Below are 25,513 nucleotides of genomic sequence, written 5' to 3'. Positions count from 1 at the left end.
ACTTGTAAATGCACTGACCCCCTACTTGTGAATGCACTGACCCCCTACTTGTAAAATGAACTGACCCCTACTTGTAAATGCATTGACTGCCCCCTACCTGTATAGTAAGTTATAAAAGAACAAGGTCAATAGTGTCTGAAAGAACAAAAAAGGAATAAAGTTTGAAGGATTTAAGTCTTTTTCTCACTTTACCTGTAGTAACATGTCCTCAGTGCTCAAGAACAGCTTTTCTGCCTCATTGATCTTGCCCATTAGCTTCAGGAAACTTCCAATAAAGAGGATCATTCTGCCTTTATCAGCAGCAGTAATCTCGGACAGGCTGCACTCTAGCACTGGAACAGGAAGAAAAGGAGATGGGCCTGAAGCACAGTGAGGAGCAAAGACCTCTACTTAATCCTGCTACAGGACCCCACAGCTGCATTTCTCGATCTGTGCGTGTGCACGCGTGTGCGTGTATGTGTGCATGCGTGTGTGCGTGTGCGTGTGCATGTGTGTGTTGGAGTTGCTTGTTTTCTTTGGTTTTGTTTGTGACAAGTGCTTGGGGTTTTGGAGACAGCACCTCACTCTGAAGCCCAGGTTAGCCTTGAATCCCCTACCTTTGCCTCCAAAGTGCTGGGATCATAGGCGCATACCATCCTATCAGACTTCAATTTCTTGTTCAAGACACCAGCAAATTTGATTACAAATATTGGCAAGTAGTTAAAATGATGCAGTAAAGGTCTATAATAGTATTGTACAACCTTGTTGTATAAGGGTTGAAATCTAAAGAGCTAAACAATTATATAGTTCAATCCATGTATTGTTATAATGTGTGTTTTAGAGTGAGTTTTTTCAGGAAAGGGAGAAAAGACGTTTATATTTCTTATACAATTCTGCCCTCTATTACAAGTATGATGAATTGCTAGATTAAACAGAAAGATGTTAGAACAAAATAGGCACTTGGCGGGGAATACAGACAGGCTTGTAATCCCAGCTTTTTCAGAAGGCTGAGCTGAGAAGGTCTGGGGCTACCTACTTTACCTTGGGCTAGTTTTTGCTTTCTGGAACAGCCACTCTGTAGCCGAACTAATACCTCAAAATAATAAACAAAACTAGGAGAACACTAGCTTCCACCAATCCAAGAGCTGAGAACATCAATGGATAGCATCCTGGGCCTACAGAACAGCTCCCCTCAGCTCATTGTGCCTGCCTCTCTGTTGTACCCACTAATGCATTTTAAAACTTGCCTTGATTTATGACTTTGTTCTGTAAAACTATAAGAACTTCGTAAAACTACTTTTACATTAGAACATGAAAGTTGGGGAGACCTAAACCTGTGTTTCCAATTCCTGGTCACTCAGAACGGCTCCAGATAAATGCTCTCTTATTTCCTTAAGATGAGAGCTGTAGCCGGGTAGTGGGGGCACACACCTTTAATCCCAGGACTTGAGAGCTCTGTGAATCTGAGGCCAGCCTGGTCTACAGAGAGAGAGTTCCAGGACAGCCAGGGCTACAAAAAGAAACCCTGTCTGGAAAAACCAAAGGATGAGAGCTGTGGTTTTTATCCTGACATGTCCACCCCTGCTTTTACCAATCACCTCAGCATCAAAAGTACTTCAGGAAACCATCACGAACCCTGCCTCCCACTGGTTGCATCTTTATGTTCACACACTCAGTGCCACACAGAAGAGATGAGAAAATAGTTTTTCTCATTATAAAACTAATACTTTCTGCCATCTCCACTCTCATCTTCTAAGAGTATTCAACTTTACACTGTAACAAACTCTATTTCTACACACACACACACATACACACACACACAGCTTTTAAAAACTGAATGGGAATCATTCCCCCAAATGCTACACATTTGCTTTCTTTAAAAATAAAACAAAAAACACAGGTTGGAGATGGAGAGATGGCTCAGTGACTAAGAGTCTCTTCTGTAAGATTTTAGGGTTGTAGATAAGATAGGAAAATGAGCAGCTAAGATGTGCCAGGCTTCATGACAGCCTTGACTGCTGACTGTGGATCTGAACAGAGGAAAGGAGGACCCACTGGAGGTATGACACTGGATGTGGCAGACTTTACAAAGTCAAATCTCAGAACTGAGCCAACTAAACATGAAAGATAAGGAAGAGGGAGGTGTCAAATACTACTACAAAGGTCAGGACTCTGCAGAGAAGCCCCAGGGTCCAGAAGAACAGATCAAGTATTTATTCAGATGGAGTCCTGTGGATATCCTCACCTACTTCAAAGGGATACATTGGTTGTAGGCTCTTCTGCACCCACAAAAATCCTCACTGAGATACTAAGTGACTTCCTTCAGCCATCTCCAGTCCCACAGGCCCTTCTTCCATCATAAGGAGTTTTTGTCCCACCTGGGAGAGCTGACCTTTCTCTTGCTTACTCTCAACTTCCTGTGACATACAGAGTGGCCCCCCTGACCTCCTGTAACACATGGTATCCTTTTGAGGACTCCTAGGGGGGTTGCAGATGAATTTCAACATTAAAGGAACATCTGCACAATTATAAATTAGCAAAGGCAGATGTTCAAGGCCTGATTCAGGGATGGTAAAGTTCACATCCATTTCCAACTCTCTGGGATACAGACCCGGGGGATCCTGCCTCTCCTGAGACTCAGCTTCCTCCATTTCAATCAAGACTCAACTAGTACTATTGTAGTTTCCAAGATGATGCATATGTAAAGTCCTTGACCAGCTGGCATTTAATACAACCTCAGCAATGGGAGTCTGAAGTAACAGGGCTGAGATTTTGAGTAACATCCACCTGACTATGCAACAAGTTCATGGTCAACCTGTCACACAAAAAAAAAGGAAGGAAAGAAGGGATAAGAATCTGTTACTAGGGTTTCCAGACTGTAAGCTGGGAAGGCAGGAACTCCATCTGCCCTGTTCATCACTGTGTTGGTGAGTTCATGGTCAGTGAGGTGCTTGGTTAACCTACTGTAAGAATGAAGAATATTATCACTCTGTTTAATAAGCAGGAAATAGAGGATAGGGGAGGTGAGCAGGCAAGGAGCCTACTTATGGGATACAGGGGCAAAAAAATACTGTCCAAAGAGTTATCCAAACCCAAGAATGAAGCAGATCATCAAAGAACAGTTCTCTGATTGGCCTGAGACCACCTTCAACAGCACTGTCAGGCCTAGGTTGTTGAAGGAGGAAACATAGCCAACTGCAGAGGAAATGAGCCACAGTTGGGTTTAATGTACTTAATCTGAGGCATCAAAGAAAGGTGTGGCTGAAACTTCTGAGATGCTCTGTGTGGCTGTGAACAAACACTCCTGAAAGGAGTCCTTGTCTGCAGAGACCGGCTGGCTGATTAGCATTTCAGCACCATGGAGAGGCAGGAATACTGCAGCCCACTGGCTAATCATCTGACCTTCACCTAGCTCTAACCCTTCAAGAGAGCCATTCCTGCCTGCCTCTGGGTCTGAGCTAAAGTCTGAGTAATAGATTAAAATCTTTCACCATCTATTAACTTAGCATACCCCTGGCTTCCACCAATCTTAAAGCAAGGACTCCTCGGATAGCATCTTAGGCCTACAGAAAAGCTCCCCCATCTCGCTGTGCCTACCTCTCTGATGTATTTTAAACTTGCCTGGACTTATGGCTTTCTGTGTTCTGTAAAACCATGAAAACTTTGTAAAACTGTTTCTGTGCTAGAACATGAAATTTGGGGTAATCTAAACCTGTACTCCCTGGGCCATGGTCACTCAAAATGGCTCTAGAATAGACCATCTCTTATTCCTTTTAAGATGAGGGCGTGGGTCGGAGGCACTGTTGCTGGCCTACCTGAGAGTGTGGTTCGCTTCTTGACTTTCTGGGAGTGTTCCCCTTCTATCTTGGCAACAGAGAGCAGGAAAGCCTCACACACATCATTGCCAGCTTCCAGCAGCACATTCCAGTAGTGGACAAGATGCAGCCTGGTCCACAAACTTGGGTTTTGGATTTTTGATATGAAATCTGTAATGCTTGTGAAACATATGATCATATAAGTTACTCAAAGCTGAAGGAAGTTGCTCCTCTACTTCCCACAGTTCACTAGCCTAGCCATACCTTTTTATTTTGTAAGCAGGATCTCATATATTCCAGACCAAGGAGGACTTTGAACTTCTGTCTCCCAAATGCTGGGATTACATACATGTGTCACCACACCCAGTTTAAGCGACCAAACACAGGGCTTTGTATATGACAAGAGTCTTAGCTAGGCAAGCATTCTACCAACTGAGCTATATATACCCCATGACACATACTCCCCCACCCCCATGTGTGTGTGTGTGTGTGTGCCCCATAGTTTAATGAAGGTTGCTTGCATAAGCACAAGTGGCAGGTACTTAACAGTGACTACACCACTTTAAAAAAACGACACCCCTCCCCTAGCCACCATTAACTACCAACAGCGCCTCAGGGAAGGGGAGATCTAAAGGACCCTCCCCTATCCATGAGATGTTGATAGCCCAGTCTTCACATAACCCCGGGTGCGGTAAAGGACCCTCCCCTATCCATGAGATGTTGATAGCCCAGTCTTCACATAACCCCGGGTGCGGTGCGGGCATAAGAGCAACACTATGTCATGCCAAAAGGATGTGCTCTGCCTCCATATGTCCCCACCTTTTCCCCTCTTACATTCCTTCCGCCCTCTCTTCCATAATATTCCCAGAGCCTTAGAAGAGAGCTAGTCCTATAAACATCTTAAAGCTTTGGTTGTCACCAGATAAGTACGAACCCTTCACTCTTCCATAATCCAAGCCAGTTCTCCTCCACCTATTCAGAATACCCCTCCTCTGGGCAGGCTCATTGACTCTACCTCCCAGGCAGCGGGGGTCCCTCCAATGCTTGAGCTTGCAGTTTCACATGAAGCTTGGTCCCCAGTTCCAGTAACTGTCTAGTCCCACATCCCCACACCTTTCCCCTCAAGATAAGGAAAGCACGGCTGAGCTTATAGGGTTGTGTCTTAGTACAGAGCTATGACAGTGGCAGAGGTGGGGTGAGGCCTCAGTATACTTGCTGAGTTAATGTATAAGGGCAAAAGATGGAAGCAGGGGAAAGAATGGGGAGCAAGAGAAGAGTGAACCAGGAAAAGCAGGGCAGAGCAGCTAGCAGCAGCATGGCCCATCTTCTATCCCTTTCAGCTCTAGATTTTGCCATCTTGTCTTCCGAATGCCTGGAGGAGTGCCTATGGTGTGAAAGGGGAGAATGCTGTAGTGCCTGACAGATCAAACAGAGAATCTTGGGGGAGCCACCCACCATGAAAGTGGATTCCAGTCAGAGGAATATGCCTGGAACCCTCAGAACACAGGAATCGAGGAGTGGCCTGGAACAGGAGCCTTCCAGTTTCCATCTGGCCTGGAGCTGATCCTGTGCCACAGGGCTCCATATCCAAATAGCGACTTGGAGAGAGCTAGCCTCCCAGGGGTGTGGACAAGCCATGAGCAGAGGTAAAACCACCACTGCTGCTCAGTGGGACCCTCCCAGAACCCTGAGGAACAGGAACCAAGGAGCAACCTGGGACAGGAGACTTCCAGTTCCATCTGGCCTGTGCCACAGTGCTACATACATAAATACGACCAGGAGAGAGCTGGTCTCCCAGGAGAGCCGACACACCTGCGAGCATAGGTAAGATTGCCACTTCTGTTCAAATTCCTGGCCCAAGAGGTACCCTTCCAGAGCCATCAGGACACAGGAACCAAGGAGCAGTCTGCACCCCATAGCTGACCCTGTACCACAGTCCTTCAAACCCAAATCTCTCCCAGAGAGAACTGGTCTCCCAGGAGTACTGACACAGAGGCTTGCAGGAGGGACAAGCAACAGTCAGAGACAGCAAGACCAGCTAACACCACAGATAACCAGATGGCGAAAGGCAAGGGTAAGAACATAAGCAACAGAAACCGAGGCTACTTGGAACATCATCAGAACCCAGTTTTCCCACCACAGTGAGCCCTGGATAACCCCAACACATCAGAAAAGCAAGACTCTGATTTAAAATCACATCTCATGATGATGATAGAGAACTTTAAGAAGGGCATAAATAACTCCCTTAAAGAAATACAAGAGAACACAGGCAAACAGGTAGAAGCCCTTAAAGAAGAAACAAAAAAAATCACTTAACTTAAAGAATTACAGGAAAATACTACCAAACAGGTGAAGGAATTGAACAAAACCATCCAGGATCTAAAAACAGAAACAAAAACAATAAAGAAATCACAAAGGGAGACATCACAGGAGATAGAAAAATCTAGGAGATCAGGAACCATAGATGCCCTCATCACCAACAGAATATAAGAGATAGAAGAGACACTCTCAAGTACAAAAGATACCATAGAAAACATTGACACAACAGTCAAAGAAAATGCAAGAAAGCAAAAAGTTCCTAACCCAAAACATCCAGGAAATCCAGGACACAAACCTAAGGATAATAGGCATAGAAGAGAGTGAAGATTCCCAACTTAAAGAGCCAGTAAATATCTTCAACAAAATTATAGATGAAAACTTCCTTAACCTAAGGAAAGAGATGCCCATAAACATACAAGAAGCCTATAGAACTCCAAATAGACTGGACCAGAAAAGAAATTTCTCCAATCACATAATAATCAAAACACCAAATGCACTAAACAAAGAAAGAATATTAAAAGCAGTAAGGGAAAAAGGTCAAGTAACATATAAAGGCAGGCCTATCAGAATTATACCAGACTTCTCACCAGAGACTATGAAAGCTAGAAGATCCTGGGCAGATGTCATACAGACCCTACAAGAACACAAATGCCAGCCCAGGCTTCTATACCCAACAAAACTCTCAATTACCATAGATGGAGAAAACAAGATATTCTATGACAAAACCAAATTTACACAATATGTTTCCACAAATCCAGCCCTACAAATGATAACAGATGGAAAACACCAACACAGGGTGGGAAACTACACCCTAAAAAAAGCAAGAAAGTAATCTTCTTTCAACAAACCCAAAAGAAGATAGCCACACAAACACAAAAATAACATAAAAAATAACATCAAAAATAATGGGAAGCAACAATCACTATTCCTTAATATCTCTTAACATCAACAGACTCGATTCCCCCAGTAAAAAGACATAAACTAACAGACTGGATCTATAAACAGGACCCGGGAAAACTAAGCAGAGACACAGTGAAACTAACAGAAGTTAAAGAACAAATGGATTTAACAGATATCTATAGAACATTTCATACTAAATCAAAAGAATATACCTTCTTCTCAGCACTTCATGGTACCTTCTCCAAAACTGACCATATAATCTGTCACAAATCAAACCTCAACAGATATAAGAAGATTTAAATAATCCCATGCCTCCTAACAGATCACTAGACTACCAGGATTTAGCCTGATCTTCAGTAGCAACAAAAACAACAAAAAGCCCACATACACATGGAAGCTGAACAATGCTCTACTCAATGATAACTTGGTCAAGAAAGAAATAAAGAAATTAAAGACTTTTTAGAATTTAGTGAAAATGAAGATACCCAAACTTATGGGACACAATGAAAGCAGTGCTAAGAGGAAAACTCATAGCTTTGAGTGGCTCCAAAACGAAACTGGAGAGAACATACACCACCAATTTGACAGCACATCTGAAAGCTCTAGAACAAAAAGAAGCAAAGACACCCAAGAGTAGTAGATGGCAGAAAATAAAAAACTCAGGTCTGAAATCAACCAAGTAGAAACAAACAGAACTATACAAAGAATCAACAGAACCAGGAGCTGGTTCTTTGAGAAAATCAACAAGATAGATAAACCCTTAGCCAGACTAACCAGAAGGCACAGAGACAGTATACAAAAGTTAACAAAATCAGAAATGAAAAGAAACATATAACAACAGAAAGTGAGGAAATTGAAAAAAATCATCAGATCCTACTACAAAAGCCTATACTCAACACAACTGGAAAATCTGGATGAAATTAACAGTTTTCTAGACAGATACCAAATACCAAAGTTAAATCAGGATCAGATAAACCATCTAAACAGTCCCATAACCCTAAAGAAATAGAAGCAGTCATTAAAAGTCTCCCAACCAAAAAAACCCCAGGACCAGACAGGTTTAGTGCAGAATTCTATTAGCCTTTCAAAGAAGACCTAATACCAATCAATACTCTTCAAACTATTCCACAAAATAGAAACATAAGGAACACTACCTAATTCGTTCTATGAAGCCACAGTTATGATGATACCAAAACCTCATAAAGACCCAACAAAGAAAGAGAACTTCAGACCAATTTCACTTCTGAATATCAATGCAAAAATACACAACAAATTTTTTTTTTTTTTTTTTTTTTTTGGTTTCTTGGCACAAGGTTTCTGTAGCCCTAGCTGTTCTACTCTGTATACCAGGCTGGCCTTGAACTCAGAAATCCTCCTGCCTCTGCCTCCCAAGTGCTGGGATTAAAGGCATGCACCATCACTGCCTGGCAAAATTCTCCTAAACCGAATCCAAGAACACATCAAAATGATCATTCACCATGATCAAGTAGGCTTCTTCCCAGGGATGCAGGGATGGTTCAATATACAGGAATCCATCAATGTAATCCACTACATAAACAAACTTAGGTTAAAAAAACACCTGTGTTCCCTGGTAGTCTAGTGGTTAGGATTTGGCACTCTTACCACCTCAGCCTGAGATCGATTCCTGGTCAAGGAAGCCTCTCTTCTTCATCTCTGCACCTTCACTCCATACCTCACTCATACTCCCTTTTAGCCGGGCAGTGGTGGCCATGCCTTTAATCCCAGCACTTGGGAAGCAGAAGCAGGCGGATTTCTGAGTTCAAGGCCAGGCTGAGTTCCAGGACAGCTAGGGCTACACAGAGAAACCCAGTCTTGGAAAAAAAGAGAAAGAAAGAAAGAAAGAAAGAAAGAAAGAAAGAAAGAAAGAAAGAAAGAAAGAAGGAGGGAGGGAGGGAGGGAGGGAGGGAGGGAGGAAGGAAGAGAGAGAAAGAACGAAAACACATGATCATTTCATTAGATGCTGAAAAAGCACTTGACAAAATTCAACATCTTTTCATGTCTTGGAAAGATCAGAAATTCAAGGCCCATACCTAAACAAAAGAAAAAGAAATATACAGCAAACTAGTAGCCAACATTAAACTAAATGGAGAGAAACTTGAAGCAATCCCACTAAAATCAGGGACTAGACAAGGCTGCCCTCTCTCTACCTACCTATTCAATATAGTGCTTGAAGGTCTAGCTAAGAGCAATTAGACAACAAAAGGAGGTCAAGGGGATACAAATTGAAAAGAAAGAAGTCAAAATATCACTATTTGCAGATGATATGATAATATAATTAAGTGATCCCAAAAATTCCACCAGAGAACTCCTAAAGCTAATAAACAACTTCAGCAAAGTGGCTGGATATAAAATTAACTCAAACAAATCAGTAGCCTTCCTCTACTTAAAGAATAAACAGGCTGAGAAAGAAATTAGGGAAACAACACCCTTTACAATAGCCACAAACAATATAAAGTATCTTAGTGTGACTCTAACCAAACAAGTGAAGGATACTATCAATAGGAAAAATGGCAGCCAACAGACTAGGAAAAGATCTTTACCAATCCTACATCCAATAGAGGGCTAATATCCAGTATATACAAAGAACTCAGGAGAACCAAATAACCCTATTTAAAAATGGGGAACAGAGCTAAACAGAGAATTCTCAACTGAGGAAACTTGAAGGGCTGGGAAGCACCTAAAGAGATGTTCACCATTCTTAGTCATCAGGGAAATGCAAATCAAAACAACCCTGAGATTCCACCTCACACCAGTCAGAATGGCTAGGATCAAAAATTCAGGTGACAGCAAATGATGGCAAGGATGTTGAGCAAGAGGAACACTCCTCCATTATTAATGGGATTGCAAGCTAGTACAACCTCTCTGGAAATCAGTCTGGCATTTCCTCGGAAAATTGTACATAGTACTACCAGAGGACCCAGCTACACCACTCCTGGGCATATATACACAGAAGATACTCCAACATGTAATAAGGACACATGCTCTACTATGTTCATAGCAGCCTTATTTACAATAGCCAGAAGCTGGAAAGAACCCAGATGTCCTTCAACAGAGGAATGGATACAGAAAATGTGGTACATTTATACAATGGAATACTACTCAACTATTAAAAACAACAAATTCATGAAATTCTTAGGCAAATGGATGGAACTAGAAAATATCATCCTGAGTGAGGAAAACCAATCACAAAAGAAAACACATGGTATGTACTCACTGGCAAGTGGATATTAGCCCAAAAGCTCCAAATACCCAAGATACAATTCACAGACCACATGAAGCTCAAGAAGAAGGAAAGCCAAAGTGTGGGTGCTTCAGTCCTTCTTAGAAGGGGGATCAAAATACCCATGGGAGGAGATACAGAAACAAAGTTTGGAGCAGCAGCTGAAGGAAGGGCCATCCAGTGGCTGTCCCACCTGGGGATCCATCCCATAAACAGTTACCAAACCCAGACACTATTGTGGATGCCAACAAGTGGTTGCTGACAGGAGCCTGATATAGCTGTCTACTGAGAGGCCCTGCCAGAGCCCGACAAATACAGAGTTGGATGCTCTCAGCCAACCGTTGCACTGAGTGTGCAGTCCCCAATCGAAGAGTTAGAGAAAGGACTGAAGGAGCTGAAGGGGTTTGCAACCCCATATGAAGAACAACAATATCAACCAACCAAACCCCTCAGAGCTCCCATGGACTAAACCACCAACCAAGGAGTACACATGGCTTCAGCTGCATATGTAGCAGAGGATGGCCTTGTCAGGCTTCAATGGAAGGGGAGATCCTTGGTCCTATGAAGGAAGCCTTGATAGATGCCCCAGTGTAGGGGAATCGAAGGCAGAGAGGCAGGAATGGGTGGGTTGGTAGAGGAACACCCTCATAGACACAGGGGGAGGGAGGATGGGACAAGGAGTTTCTGGGAGAGGGAGAACCGGGTAAGGGGATAACACTTGAAATGTAAATAAATTTTAAAAAATAAATTAATTTAAAAAAGAAGACAAGGGGGAAAAAAAGAAAGTGGATTCCACACTAAGGTTCCACACATGCATAAATGAGCATGTTACTCAGAGAAGCCATGTTGCTAATGTGACATCAAGAGTCCATAGAAAGCTTGCAGGTAGCAGGACTTACCTGGGGCTGGTGATGAAGCTACATAGGCCTTCCCAATACCCACTCATCTTCATGTGCCACGGAAGCTCCTGATATACTCTCCAGAAAATGTTATGCCGCTGGAAGTACCTTATTAGGACCTGGTGTAAATGTGCCTTCTTGTGATTCATGTTCTGGGCCACATTGGGATTGCTCTCTCTCACGGGAATGGTTACACCTGTTTCAAAACCAATTACAGCCTCACAGTTCTGACTTCTTTCCCATATGAAAACACAATCACAAAATATAGCAACTCTGTATCTCTGAGATATCTTGGTATCTTTCAAAGTGGCTTTGTACAGGACTGGGGAAGTGGCCCAGTGGGAAAAAAGCTCTTGCTGAACAAACCTAAGGCCTGGAGTTTGATTTCCCAGCACCCATATAAACAGCGGGCAGCTGTGATGGCTCACCTGTAATCACAGCACTAGGCAGGCAAAGAAATGTAAATCTGGAGCAGGCTAGCTGGCCAGTCAGCCATTCTAGCCAGGTCCATGAGTTCTGGGTTTAAGTGAGAGACCTGCCTCTATATATAATGTGAAAAGTAGTTAAGAAAGACATCTGATATCAACCTTTGGCCTCTGCACACATATAGACACACCCATGCATGTACACCTGCACACACCCATGCAGACATGCAGCCACAAATGCACATATACGTGAACAAAAAAGTATCTTATGCAACATTGTGTTTTCCTCCAGAAAGTATTTATAGTTATGATCAGGGGTAAGGGTATGGACTTTTCATATTGAGTTTCCCTCCCCCACTCCCACAAAGAAACACTTTGGGCTGCTTTCTTACTTTCTTGGGGGGGGGGGGAGGGTTGTTTGTTTGTTTGTTTTAAGAATCAAATGGAGGGCTGGAGAGATGGCTCAGCGGTTAAGAGCACTGACTGCTCTTCCAGAGGTCCTGACTTCAATTCCCAGCAAACACATGGTTGCTCACAGCCATCTGTAACGGGACCCGATGCCCTCTTCTAGTGTGTCTGAAGACAGCTACAGTGTGCTCACATACATAAAATAAATTTAAAAAGAAAAAGAAAAGAGAACAGACACATAATCATGCACTTAACAAAATAATCAAATTAGAGAACAGCAGTATAGAAGGAATAGCTAGGTAGTTGGAAATATAAAAATATTAGTTATTTATTTTTAGTTTATGTGTATAGGTGTTTTGGCTGCATATATGTCTGTATACCACATGTGTGCAGTGCCCATGGAGATCAGAAAGTGCTACACACACTCGTCTACTCCAGTCACATCCAAAATATCGGGGATAAAATCCTGATAAAGGATAAGAGGCAATAAGATTCCAAAAGGAGTTCTGTGCCTCCTGGATTCAGACAGTCGCTGGTATCCCCTAACTCAGACGTGTTCCAGATCAGTCTTTCCAATCATCAACACGGCTTCATATTTAGGCATAAAGGTACCCCAAGTAATGATTAGTAAATGGCTAAGATTGGGCACTGTTTTCTGGCCAGCACAATGTTTCCAACTATCCTAGTTTAATACCAAGCGGTCCATAGCTTGCAATTTCTCTTAAAGTATCTGCCTCGCCAGAGCTAGCAACAGAGGTCAAGTACATTCCTTAGGACAATAGATAGTTTACAATAGTTAGAAATGTTTTACAAACTAGAGAGTAATGAAGGGCTTCCCTCACTCAAGGACGTTAGCTAAAAGGGTTAGGTCGGAACTCCCCACTGCTTGCCCCCAGCTAGACCCAGAGAATTAACAGGAAATGCTAGATTGAAACCTCCTGGTCATTGTCTCCAGCAGAACCAGAGAATTAGCATAGGAATAGCAAAATGCCTCAACAGGGAGAGTTCCACTCCTCTTCCTCCTGCTTCACACCTAGCTACCAGACCCTACTGACCTTGATGTACAGTCATTTGCCTAAGTGACTCTTGTAATTTGCCCTGCTTGCTGTATGCTACTTAAGCCTGCTTTTCACTTCGTATACTAGGACTGGGAGAAGAACAAGGACTTGGACTCACATGCAGGACTAGCACTAGAACTTAGATGGGCTAGGACTCAGGTGCAATCCGCAGTCCCCCGGGGCCCAGAGCAGTTGGGCCCGGGAGATGCAGCACCGGTTCAGAGGAGATAGCTGCTGCTTTAGACCCAGTATGTTTCAGATAGCCTCAGATGTACCTCAACTATTGAGCTGCCAGATTTACCATCTCTCTTTTGCAATGACTGTAAAAGTCTGATGCCATTTCTAAGAAATACATTTAGATCCTATACTTCATGTGTCGTCTCTGCCATCATTTCTTCGCCTACGCCTTGTCAACCTGACTAGGACCCCCGTTTCTCTCGTGGGTTGAGGGAGGCCCAGATCGGCCGGCCTGTGGCAAGAAAGGGACACCAACTCTCCTAGAACTGAAGTCACAACAGCTGTTAAGTGCCACGTGGCTGCAGGGAGTCAAAGCCAGGTCTTCTGGAAGAGCAGCCACAGCTCTTAACCACTAAGACATCTCTCCAGCTCCACTTCTCCATTTGAGTACCATGGCTGCTGCCTAAACAAGCACTCACTCACATGTGAGGGTGAGCATTTTGGAAATCTGATTCTTCTTCCTGCACCTCCTAAGGGCCCAGTGGTTGCTAAGCAAGCAAATGGGAACACAGTGCTAAAGCTAAATTAGTGTGTGTTCATCCCCAAATGGAGGTGGTTCTGGCAGGCCGCACCACTCAGAAACAAGCCTCTCAAAAGTCCAGAGCCTGCTGATATCTATCTTTGAAAACCAAAATATTTTACATTTTTTTCCTTGACACTCTTGCAAGATGGCACAACAAGCCCAGGTTATCATAAAAACTGTAACCAAGGAGAACCCATTGTTTAACCTTCTGCATTTGCGCTGAAATGGTTTCTAAGTCACCCACACATCTGGAAAGAGTTTGTGTTATTTAGTCAAAGGTGTGCCCATATGCTCTGGTGGCAAGGCAATGCATATAAGCTCCATGGGGAGAAAAAAAGACAACTCCCTTGCCTCGATGTATGGTGAAGGCATTTTTGCAGGTGCTACACTGAGAAAGTGAGGTAGGAGGTGAGAGAAAAATAAATGGGTGAATGGTATGCTAAGCTAAGCCCCAAACTTGGAAGTGTTAAACACAAAGGCTAAAATCAACAACATCTGGAGCTGGCGGGTAGCTCATTGGTAGAGCATGCGTGTACTTAGCACACAAGGCCCTGAAGTCAATGCCCAGCACACATGGAAGAGGAGGGGGCTGCAGGATGTTGTAGATAACACCACATTTCATTTTATCATTTTACAGAATAATTTCATGAGGAAGACAGGACTATTAATCCTCATATGACAAGTGAAGCTTCTTAAAACCAGAGAGTCTGGGTAACTGCTCTCCTCCAGCTACATATGGATGCAGGGAAAGGCCTGGACCCAGCATCATCTGTGCATACAAAGTGCAGCACAGGTCTCATCGACAGGCTGAGCCTCGAACGTTTGTGCACTATTATGACTCGTGGGAGGTTAGACTAAGCTAGACTGACAGCTGCAAACCTCAGTGGCTTAAGAGAACAAGGGCTTGTTATGTCTGTCCGTGGACTGAGAGCCTGAAATGCTAATCCAGGTCAGGAACTGCCAGAAGAGAATCATCTTGAATGTTACATGGCCATTCTTTCATCTAGTCCCAACCAGCAAAGGTATTAGAGAACTGTCATTCAAACGGCTGCCACGAGATTTCATCGGGATAACACATGAGCTAAGTTTACATGAACTCCCATTACTCTCAGGGTAAATATCATCATTATCCTCATTTTGAAAGTGAGAAATGGAGTTTTGAAAAGTTAAACACTCTGCATATGATCTTACTGGTTTTGTAAGATCCCAAACTAATTGTGGTTAAAAAGAAATCATTTTTAGAAGATGCCATGGTGAGCTAGGTGGTGATGGCTGTGGCAGCCACAGTGGTTCATGCCCTCTGATCCCAGCCCTTGGGAGGCAGAGTCAGGCGGATCTCTGAGTTTGAGTCCAGCCTGGTCTACAGATTGAGTTCTAGAACTCAGGGGGGAAAAAAAAAAACAAGAGGAGGAGAAGGAAGAGCAGAAGCAGCAGCTGCTGCTGCCATGGTAATTTTCTGGAAGGAGCTAAAACAAACTCAAGTCTACCCCATGAAGGAATAACCCCTGGAGTGCTCAGCCATTGAAGTCAGGCCTTCTTTAACTGTACAACAGCTGTCTTGCATGTTTGCTCATTTCCGCTAGAGAAATCCCATGAATGTGACTCTTCCTCCCTGGACCCCTAGAGTGTTTTCACAGAATCAGCTCCTCACCCAGCAGCCTGTGCTCCACCGCATTCCGTAGGGACTGGTGCTGGAAGTAGAGGAGACCGTTGGGCTTCTCCAGGATCCAGGTTTTGGTGGCATTGCGGAAGGCTGCCCAGTGCACCGCCGTCACTTTTTGGTGGTCCCTGTAGCCCATCATGTCCAAAAGCTGGAGCAGCTCATCCTCAGCCAGCCCGCAGTGCGAGATGCAGAGCAAGCACAGCGCATCCACCACCCAGCCACTCAGCCCTGTGTGGCCATGGTGGGGTGGGGTTGGGGGAGGACAGAACATGACAGCGAGTCAACCAGAAGTAGGGAATCCACCACACCATTATACACCTTCCCTCCTCCAACCAAGTAAGTGTTCTAACGGCTCCGGTCTTCCCAAGGAGAGAGTGCAGACAGGTTGAACAACTTACCCAAAGTCACTCAGAAGAATCTAAAGTTCTTCTCAGAACTGCTCAGAAGGGATCTAAACTCAGTCTGCCTTCAGAACCTATGGTGTCAACATAGGGGACAAACGGGCAGGCTTCCCGGTCAGCACACTAAGCAATCTATCTGTCCCGTGGTGTTTGCTAGGACAGGAGCTTCTCTGGAGAAGTGTCATACTCACAGACACCATCTAAGGGCCCTTAAGCTTCTGTCCTATCACTGGCTTTAAGATCTGCCAGCTATAGAGATCTTTCTGATCACAGGGAAGCCAGGCATCATGGTCCGCTGCCTCTCGTGAACTGAAGGGAGCCACACTACCTACAGCCTGCAAGTAAAGGCAGATCTGAAGCAGAGGTGATGAAGCTTCCCCTGAATTTGACTGAACTCTACCAAGCTCTCCCTAGACCTGTGGCTTTGGAGCTCCCTAGACCCATCAGAGCTGCGGGCCAAAGTCGGGGAAGCTGCAGCCGCTGTGGGAAGGAGCCGTGGGCTTTACTGGGGACGTAGTTGCATAGAATGGATCAGATGACTCTTTTAGAGGACCTCACTTCTGCCTCTGTAGAGGTGGGGGAAGATACAGTAAACTCAAAGTCCACTTTCTTGGTAGAAATGCAAATTGTAGGGGTGGGGGGAAGCTGTGTGGGACAATGTAGCTAATCAATGTATCCTGTACCTTTCCACCTCTCCATACTGCATTCCAATCTAGGTTCCATGTTCTGAAAGAAGACTGAGATGTAGCACAGACAAAAGGAAGAAAGCATGTTTCAAACTAGACATGAGGCCTAGACAGTGGCTAGAGAGAATAAAAGCTTTCAAAAGCCTGCTGGTTGACTACCACAAACAAACCGTAAAATAAATTGTTCATCACGAGTGATAGACTCACAAGATGAGCTAACGATGTTGCTTGTTTGTTTGTTTGTTTTTTACCCCAACTAGAAAGAAAAGAACAGTTACAGAACTGAGCAAGGTCTAGGAGAAAGTGGCAGAGGAAATCAGGAATCAAGATGCCAGGAGAGCCAGATATGTAGCACACACTTTTAGTCCCAGCACTTGGGAGGCAAAAGCAGGTGGAGCTATGTGAGTTCGAGTCCAGCCTGGTCTACATAGCAAGTTCTAGCCAGAACTACAAAGAGAGACCACATTTTAGAAACAAAACAAAAGGCAGGAAATAAGATTGTCCTTGGCGAGGATGAGGGACTGCACCAGCAGGGGGCAGCAGAGACAGAACAACCGAGAAACTAGGACAAGCAAATCTCTTAGACGGAGCCATAAAAGAGGAGGCACTTTTAGGACCGAGGTCCATCTGAGATCTGCTACCACGCACCTGAAAACACGGTTTCTACAGTTGTCTCTTTATGCTTCAAACTCCAACTATAATCTTCAATCCAGCGCTTCAGAATCAACTCCCAGAGCTCCTGCACAGAAGCGACCTCCAAGTACTCCCTCAGACACTGGAACTCATTGCGGTAGATTTTGCACTCCTGCAGCTCGCTAGCGATGATTGTGAGCTTCAGAGGGCTCAGGTTCGGTTTCTTCCTCAAAACGGGCTTGCTCTGCCCAAAGCGTTCTTGGTCGGGAACAGAAAGGTGCTGCCTAAAGATGCTGAATTTTGTGTCTTCGTCCCCCACGGCATTGAGTTCCACAGTCCTCACGTCAGGGCGGGCACACAGCGACTTGCAGGACAGACTAGAGGAGACGCTACTCAGAATGAATTTACAGTGAGGAGGCAGCGAGCGTGGTAGCCAGGAGAAATCTTTTGCCTGTTGGAGACATTGGAAAACTTCAAAGACCTTAAAATTACTTTCAGAGCACATGGACCATTGCATGTGAGTACAGTGAGGGTAATTTGGACAGGAAACCATTTGGTATTAAAAAAAAAAAATACAAATTCACACAGAATGGAACCGCATTTGATTGATTCATCTGTGACGAATCTAATAGTGCAAATCTGTACTCTCTTCTGAAGAATAACCTACAGCAGTAATCAGTAAAAATCTACTAAGAGGCAATTTGGACCACTTAATAAAATAAGAAGACCTTATGTTGTGTGGTAAAGAATTGTTACTTTTTGCAGCAAGACTGTCATGATATGCCTAATATGATATTTTCTTGATTACTTAAATTTTTTTATTACATTTCCATTTATTTATTTTGTGTGTATGTGTGTATGTGAGGGCAGGTGCCATGGGTTAACTTTTGGGAATAGACCCTAGGTATTAAACTTGGGTTGTCAGCCATGACAGTAAGCACCCTTACCACTGGGCCATTTCACTGGCCCTCTATGTCTGGATTCTGATCCTACCATTTAATTAGATAACACTTAGATAACTAACATTTCTCTGCCCTCTGTCCAACCAAGGATGATGAGTAGTCTCTTTTTGAATGGCTGTGTACACTCTAGACCTTTGGTCCTGAGCCAAAAAGAACATGTTGATACATTTAAAGTTACTGAAATGGTGCCAAGCCCATGGTATTTGATTAATGAAACATAAAGCCATAATTAAAATCAACGACAGACAGACTTAGAAATGCAGCACAAGAAAAATGTATTATATACACCGTAAGTAATGGGGTCTTCTCTTATAAAATAAGTGTTATTTTTAAGAGATGTACCTTCTGACCTGAAATCCCATAAATGCCGATCAGCTCTTCGATCCCATCTAGGACGAGGATGCATGGCTTTAAGCTGATGGCGGCCATGAACACTTCTATGAGAAGTGAGAAGACCAAGACATTTGAATCTTCGTTAAGGAAATCCATTTCAAGCTGGGGACCTACAATACAGAAGTTTCAGATTAGCTGAAAATGCTTCCATTACTGCTCAAGTGTGCTGATGGCCTGTGTAGGCAGAGAGGTTGGGAAATGAGTGCCAGCCACTCCAGCTGTGTGGCTGACACACGCATGCACATGCTTGGCTGGCTTCCTCAAGACATTCAGGCCCAAAGTAGTGATGGTATCTGTCACCAGATGTCTCCAATACATTTTCAGGATTTCATATAAAAATGCTATGTGTGGTATTTGTACATGTTTCATATGTGCACACACATATGTGGGGGAGTGGGGTAAATGTCTAGTATTCTCCTTAATTACTCTCCACCTATGTTTTTGAGGCAAGGGTCTCTTTCTGAAACTGGAATTCACAAATGCTGCTATACAAACTGACCAGTGAGCTCCAGGGATCCTCCTGTTTCCACATCCCCAGTAGTCCAAAGGCTGTGGGATAGGTTTTGGGTTTGTTTTTGTTTTTTAAGATTTTATTTATTTATTTTATGTACACCTGCATGCCAGAAGAGGGCATCAAATCTTGGGTGGTTGTGAGCTACCATGTATGTGCTTGCTGGGAATTGAAGTCAAGACCTCTGAAAGAGCAGTCAATGCTCTTAACTGCTGAGCCATCTCTCCAGCCCAGGCTATGTGAGTTTCATGCAAAATTATCACATGAAGAAATCACCAAGCATAAGACAGTCTAGTGAGCATAACTCAAATGACGTTAAAGAAAATGATAACATGATGATCCTGGAAAATGATCCTAAACATTTCTCTTTGTTTGATAAGAGCAAATCTGTCTTATTAAAGGTCTGGTGTCTGATTTAAATGTTAATATCTCAAATGTTTAAATCCCCCACTTAATGACTTACCAAAAGGCAGACTCAATTGCTCTGTGTATACATGCCCATGTGTGTGTTCATGTATGTGGAAGTCATCATACAACACAGATTTATTGGGAATCATCTATGCCTGTTCCAGGCACCAGGTTTATCAATAACCAATAATAGTCTCTGAACTCACAGGGCTTGCAGAGAAAGACAAACAATAAAACACACAATACAGGGACCTTTCTAAGTCACCTGGAAGACCACACAGGGTAAGCTCACAGTACTTGGAGGGAACCATCCACATGAAGTACAGCACACATGGAGCTAGGGCTACATTGGCTGTCAGGCAGACAGAGCTACCCATCAGCCCTCTTACAGAAAGGTGGCCCATGAATGACAAGTATTTCATCACCAGAGAAAATCAAGGGAAGTACATGGACCTGAGATGATGGTTCTATGCCAAAGAAACGGAACTTATGGAGCCATAGACAAGAAGTCAGTCTAGGAAGTGATTTTAGCCCAGGGCACAAGGCCTAGAAGTCTTGGGGATTTCTGCCCATTCTCACTTTATTTCCACATCGCCAACTCAAAGGCAAGTTCTCCTGTGAGCCAATGTTGGGTGAAGACCAAGAAGGGAAAAGACTGAGAAGTTGTGTGTGTGTGTGTGTGTGTGTGTGTGTGTGTGTGTGTCTGGAAGGCTACTCAGTGCAGTATCAATAAGACTCTACCAATGGTGGCCCTGGTAGTCTGGATGTCAGGGTGCTAATGCTGGTCAAGGGCCGGGAACAAGGAACTGGTGAAGCCCTTTACAGGATGCCTGGTGCTCAGGAGCCTTCTTCAGTCTGTAGAACTCTCCTTCTAGAAGTGCCACCCAGTTCTATGGAACTTGGTGACGAGGAAGGAACTGCACCAAGAGAAAGCTTGACTCTACAAAGTAAGTCCCAGAAGGGGTGAATGGCTGTTAGCAAGGCAGACAGAGGACTAGGAAGTCAGGAGTGCCCGACAGTTGCAGTTCCCCACCATATACTTTGTCCTGACAGGAATATGTCACATGTGGCATTTGGGGTCTCAGGGTGGAAGGGCCCCTGCTTCTTGTGTCTCGCATGTCTCACGGAGAAATGCTTGCGGATGCAGACAACAGAGGCGGGTCACAGGAAAATGGGCCGCAGAGTAGCTGAATCTGCAGTGCCCAGCGGCACTCTCTCAGCAGCCGCTCTGCCCTCTGTGCCCACTTCCACCTCATCCCGGAAGCCAGCTGCACTGGGGAGCACAGGCAGCCCTGAAAATGCCCCGCACCATTCCAACCTTATCAGGCTGCAGTGGTAACCCAGCAGACTCTTCTACTACAGCCTTTGAACGGGAGTGGGCACATCTTGTTTCCCTTGTTAGTGAATCCACTGGTTTTGTTTTCCCTTCAACTAGGAATGCTAATTGCCAAAGTAAATAACAGCAGCAAAATAATAGTAGCAGCAGCAGCAGAAGCATTGTCAACTCTTGGCAAGCTTATCTTTCCAATCTCATAGCCTTAAGGGGGATAGGTTTTACAGAAGAGAAAAGGTTAAAGAGCTTGAGTAACCTGCTCAAGATCACCCAGCTAGTGAAAAGAGGAGCCAGAACTGTGGGACAAGCCCAAAGCCTCTTGAGCCTCCACCATGAATGAGGATTGGTGCTCTCTCATGGAGAAGTGTCTGTGATTCACTGGCTTTCCTGAACTCGGCCTACTGCAGCCAGGCTAAGGAGCTACTTGTTTAAAAGACAGCAGCTTGTTTTTATTAGGAGTGTTCTGAACCCCTTTAAAATAACAACTCACCTTGGGAATAATATCATAATTGGGTGTGTTCAGCTGAGCTTACATCATCAGCTGCCTAGCCCAAGTGAACACCTTGGGGATGAGCCAGAATAGGACCAGGAGGCTGATGGAGACAGTCACACCTGCTTCTGCTTATTTCACCTGCTTTACAGACCCAGGGAGTACAAGCAAAGAGAACCTTAGCCATCCACATTCCCCACTGCAGGTTCACAGAAACCCACCAGGCGGACATATCGAATCCAAAGTCACTGTGAGGCGCCTCAGACTTACTCTGGACCTAGAAGCACACACAGGTAGATGAGAAGAGGTAACTAACCGCCATACAAATGCCCACATATGCAGCAGGAGCACAGCAATGATAATCACTAATGTTTATCAGTGCTTTTTGGATGTCAGGACTGGCACTGACTGCCCTTGTCTTTTTTACTTTATCCTAGTTAATCCTTTAAATGCCTAAGGGTACTTTTCCTTTTAAATCCACATTTTATAAATAGAAGCAAATCTGGGTATGTCAGGCTTGTGATCCCAGCACTTGGAAAGTAGAGATGGGCCTTCAAGGCCATCCTTGGCTACACAGCAAACTTGAGACTGCCCAGAACTACAGCAAACCTATCTGAAAACAAACAAAAACCAGATAGGAACCAAGCCACAGAGAGTTACCCAAGGAAGCAAGTGCGAGCACAGAGAGGAGAGAGAGGGGGAGGGAGACAGAAAGACCAAAACATCTGCATTATATAAGGAAGAGCAGCCCAGCCTCTGGGGTGGAAAGTTTAGGGCTAGGAGTAGGGTATGCCAGTTAGAGACTGAGGAATGATGGGAGAACCTGAAAGCCAGGTCTGCTGTGGTATGTAAAATATGCACCTCATTGCCTTCTCCCAGGGTCTGAAATCAAACACATACGACCAGTAAGTATTGGCACAGGTTCTCAGGCTCCCAGGACAGCATGAAGCACAACATACCTACACCCCATGACTGCCACCATTACTGGCACATCACAAACATCACACATCCAAAGTAGAACCCTTGACTTTCTCCAACCTGCCTGCCACCGCACTAGCTGCCAGTCTCTGTCAACAGCTCTTATCTTTCATTTAGTTTCCTAAAGCCCAGAGCCCAGAGGTGGGAGTTACCCACCATTCCCCCACTTCCTTCCACATACCTCCAATTCTTCAGCAAATTCTCAAAAGCCCTTCTCTACTGCAACATGTTGATTGTCTTGCTAGGACCATCTCAAAAACCAATAATTAGTGTCCCTCCCTGTCTGCCTGCTCGCTTCCCTATGTCGGTTCCCCACACATCAGACTGATTTGGAATCAAGTCATGTCACTCCCCTGCACCAAACTCTACCCTGGCCTCTAGCTGCATTCAACAGACTCCATGTTGAATGGAGGGTACTCTGCCCCACAGAGCCCCTCCCATATGCCACAGCCCCTGTTGTGTCTGATAGACTCTGCTATCCATCCATTGTCCATTTCCAGCTCATCCCACTGTGTTTCCAGCTCAGGAACTGTAGGGTTCCTTCAGCTTTCCCCTTTACCTAGAATACACTTTCTTCCGATTTCTATATGGTTAAGGAGATGTCCCCAAAAGTCACCCAGAAAGATGTCCCCAAGAGTATAGCAGAGAAGGCTGCCTATCCCAACACCATCCCTTCTAAACTTGCCTGTTATGTTACATGGCTAACTTCTTACCAAGAGATGGCAGTGGAAGCCCAGGCCCCGGCTTTGGAGGGAGAGGTATGCCTTTTCCACTCTCCCCTGGCCTCTAGCTCAGTAGTTCTCAACCTGTGAGTAGGAACCATTTTGGGAATCGAATGACCTTTTCACAGGGGTCACATAGCAGGTATCATGCATAGGAGATATTTACATTATGATTCATAACATTAACAAAAATGACAGTTATAAAGTAGTGATGAAAACTTCATGGTTGGGGAGTCATCACAGCATGAAGAATTGTATTAAAAGCATTAGGAAGGTTGAGAACCACTGCTCTAGTCCAAGGCAGAAGAGTTGAGCCTTTCAGGCACTGCCTCTGGGTAGAAAGAATCTGTGTCTTCCAGGCTGACCATAGGAGGAATGGTGCTCGGTTCTCATTTAAGAGATTCCTAGTAGACTACTACCTGGGAAGAAGGAGAAAGAGGATCTAGAAGGGAGAAGCAGTATATATGGGTGAGGCCATAGGGGATTTAGATCAAAACAAGAGAATGCCAGGCCCAAGAAGAAGAGCAACAACTGCTCTTCACCTTTCTAATTCACCTGATGCTTTAAAAAATTATGCTAATCATCCTTTGAGTTGTGATTTTACTTTCGTGGGAAAGAACATATTTTGGATAGGTTTTCTTTTCATATTAAGGTTCATGTTTTTTATCAAAACCAATTTCCTTCTGGTCTTAGGAACTTTCTGGCTTTAGTTTGACAAGTGATGGGAGGTGTTTAAAGCCATCATGTTGGTATTTACATAAAGTGAAAGTGGAGTTCAGAAAGACCAGGCAGGGGCTTCTGTTCACTTTCTGCCCATAAGGCTGGCTTAGTTACCGTTGGCTCTGTGTTGAAGCTCCATGATGAAGTAGTGGATCACAGACATGATGTCACAGCTCTCACACGTACTGCCCACAAAGTATGGGATCATCAGCACTCCGGGGTGTCTGCTTTTGAAATCACTGACCCAGTTGGCGATCAGAGTAGACTTCCCACAGCCTCGTTCCCCAGATAGGAGCAAAATGGACTTACAAGTCGGAAGAGAATTGATTCTGAAAAATAGAAGGGTATGCGGTACGCTCCTTGGCGTTGCAGTTTTATAAGACATGAATCAGGAAAGCAGAGAGTTAGTAATTTCAGCAGGCTCCTCTGGCTAGATTAAAGGGCTATCAGACATGAACTTCAAGCATGGTCAAGGGGCTCAAGCCAGGGGAGGTGACCCAGCTCACTGTCCTGTCTGCCCACTCGGCATGACTCACCACAGCCAGGCTGATCTTGCTGACTTACGAATACCATTGGAAGAGAACAAAGAACAGGAACACTCGTACACCAAGAACGCTCATCAATCCTGAAACCCACAGAACTGGAGTTCCCACTAACTTGCCACCATTAGTGCTGACTGAGAAGTACTGAGCCTTTGCCAGTGTGTGGTAGCTGGTAGCTCTACATAAACAACAGTTTGTGTTCTGGCAAGACTTCCCCCTTTCAGGACAGGGTTTCTCTGTTTAATGTTTAGCTCAGGCTGTCCTGGAACTCACTCTATGAAACAGACTGTCTTTAAACTCAGAGATCCACCTGCCTCTACCTCCTGACTGCTGGGATTAAAGGCTACCACCACCTAGCTCATGTGTCAGGAGGAGTGAGTGGTCTAAGGTGCTTTATTTTTTTAGTGAAAGTTTCTGTGTATGCAGAGGCACCTCAGGCCTGGGAATATCATGATGGAGACTCTAGCCTTGTGACTTCAAGTTATTTTATTTTTGAGATAGGGCTTCATGTTATTCACACTGGCCTCAAACTTTCTAAGTAGCCAAGGATGATCTTGATCTCCTGATCCTCCTCCTCAGCCTCCACAGTGCTGGGTTCACAGGCTTACACCATCACCTCACACTGGTGATCATGATAGGTTGGTATATGTCAGCTAAGCTTAGTGGTGCTGACATGTAACCTCTGTTACTTGGGATGCTGAGGCAGGAAAATGACAAGTTTGAGGCCATCTTGATAACTTAGTGAGAACTTGTTTCATAGAAAGAAAGAAAGAAAGAAAGAAAGAAAGAAAGAAAGAAAGAAAGAGGGGAAGGGAAGGGGAAGGGAAGGGAAGAAGGAAGAACAAATTAAAGAAAGGGAAGAAAAGAAAAGAAAAGAAAAGAAAGGAAAAGAAAAGAAGAGAAGAGAAAGAAAAGGAAAAGAAAAAAGAAAAGAAAAGAAAAAAGAAAAGAAAAGGAAAAAAGAAAAGAAAAGGAAAGGAAAGGAAAGGGAAGAAAAATGCCTGTGGGTATAGTTCAGTGGCAGAGTACTTGCCTATCATAAATGAGATTCTAGGTTCAATCCTAGCACCAATCATACAAAGTGTGTGTGGCGGGGGTGAGTGTGTGTGTGTGTGAGAGAGTGTGTGTGTGTGTGTGAGTGTGTGAGAGAGTGTGTGTGAGTGTATATGTGTGAGTGTGTGTGTGTGAGAGAGTGTGTGTGTGAGTGTGTGAGTGTGTATATGTGTGAGAGTGTGTGTGTGTGTGAAAGAGAGAAAGAGAGAGAGAG

At 44.3% G+C, this 25,513-nt stretch overlaps 1 protein-coding gene across 8 annotated transcripts in view; it reads right to left on the bottom strand.

The window, feature by feature from the left end:
- Nucleotides 1-25,513, bottom strand: part of LOC116075701 (tetratricopeptide repeat protein 41) — a 67,586-nt gene that overhangs the window by 26,040 nt on the left and 16,033 nt on the right. For all 8 annotated transcript variants that reach the window (XM_031348962.1, XM_031348961.1, XM_031348965.1 and 5 more), the window contains exons 4-10: nt 23,819-24,033; nt 18,492-18,652; nt 17,203-17,638; nt 15,456-15,695; nt 11,154-11,349; nt 3,795-3,973; nt 193-332 (exon numbers count right to left, since the gene is read on the bottom strand). In XM_031348962.1, the coding sequence (XP_031204822.1) occupies nt 193-332; nt 3,795-3,973; nt 11,154-11,349; nt 15,456-15,695; nt 17,203-17,638; nt 18,492-18,652; nt 23,819-24,033 (1,567 nt within the window). The remainder of the gene's footprint in view (nt 1-192; nt 333-3,794; nt 3,974-11,153; nt 11,350-15,455; nt 15,696-17,202; nt 17,639-18,491; nt 18,653-23,818; nt 24,034-25,513) is intronic.

The sequence above is a fragment of the Mastomys coucha genome, unplaced genomic scaffold (genome assembly GCF_008632895.1).
Source record: "Mastomys coucha isolate ucsf_1 unplaced genomic scaffold, UCSF_Mcou_1 pScaffold4, whole genome shotgun sequence".
NCBI lineage: Eukaryota > Metazoa > Chordata > Mammalia > Rodentia > Muridae > Mastomys > Mastomys coucha.
Note: the sequence above shows the minus strand (reverse complement) of the source record. Positions and strands in the feature narration are given on the sequence as shown.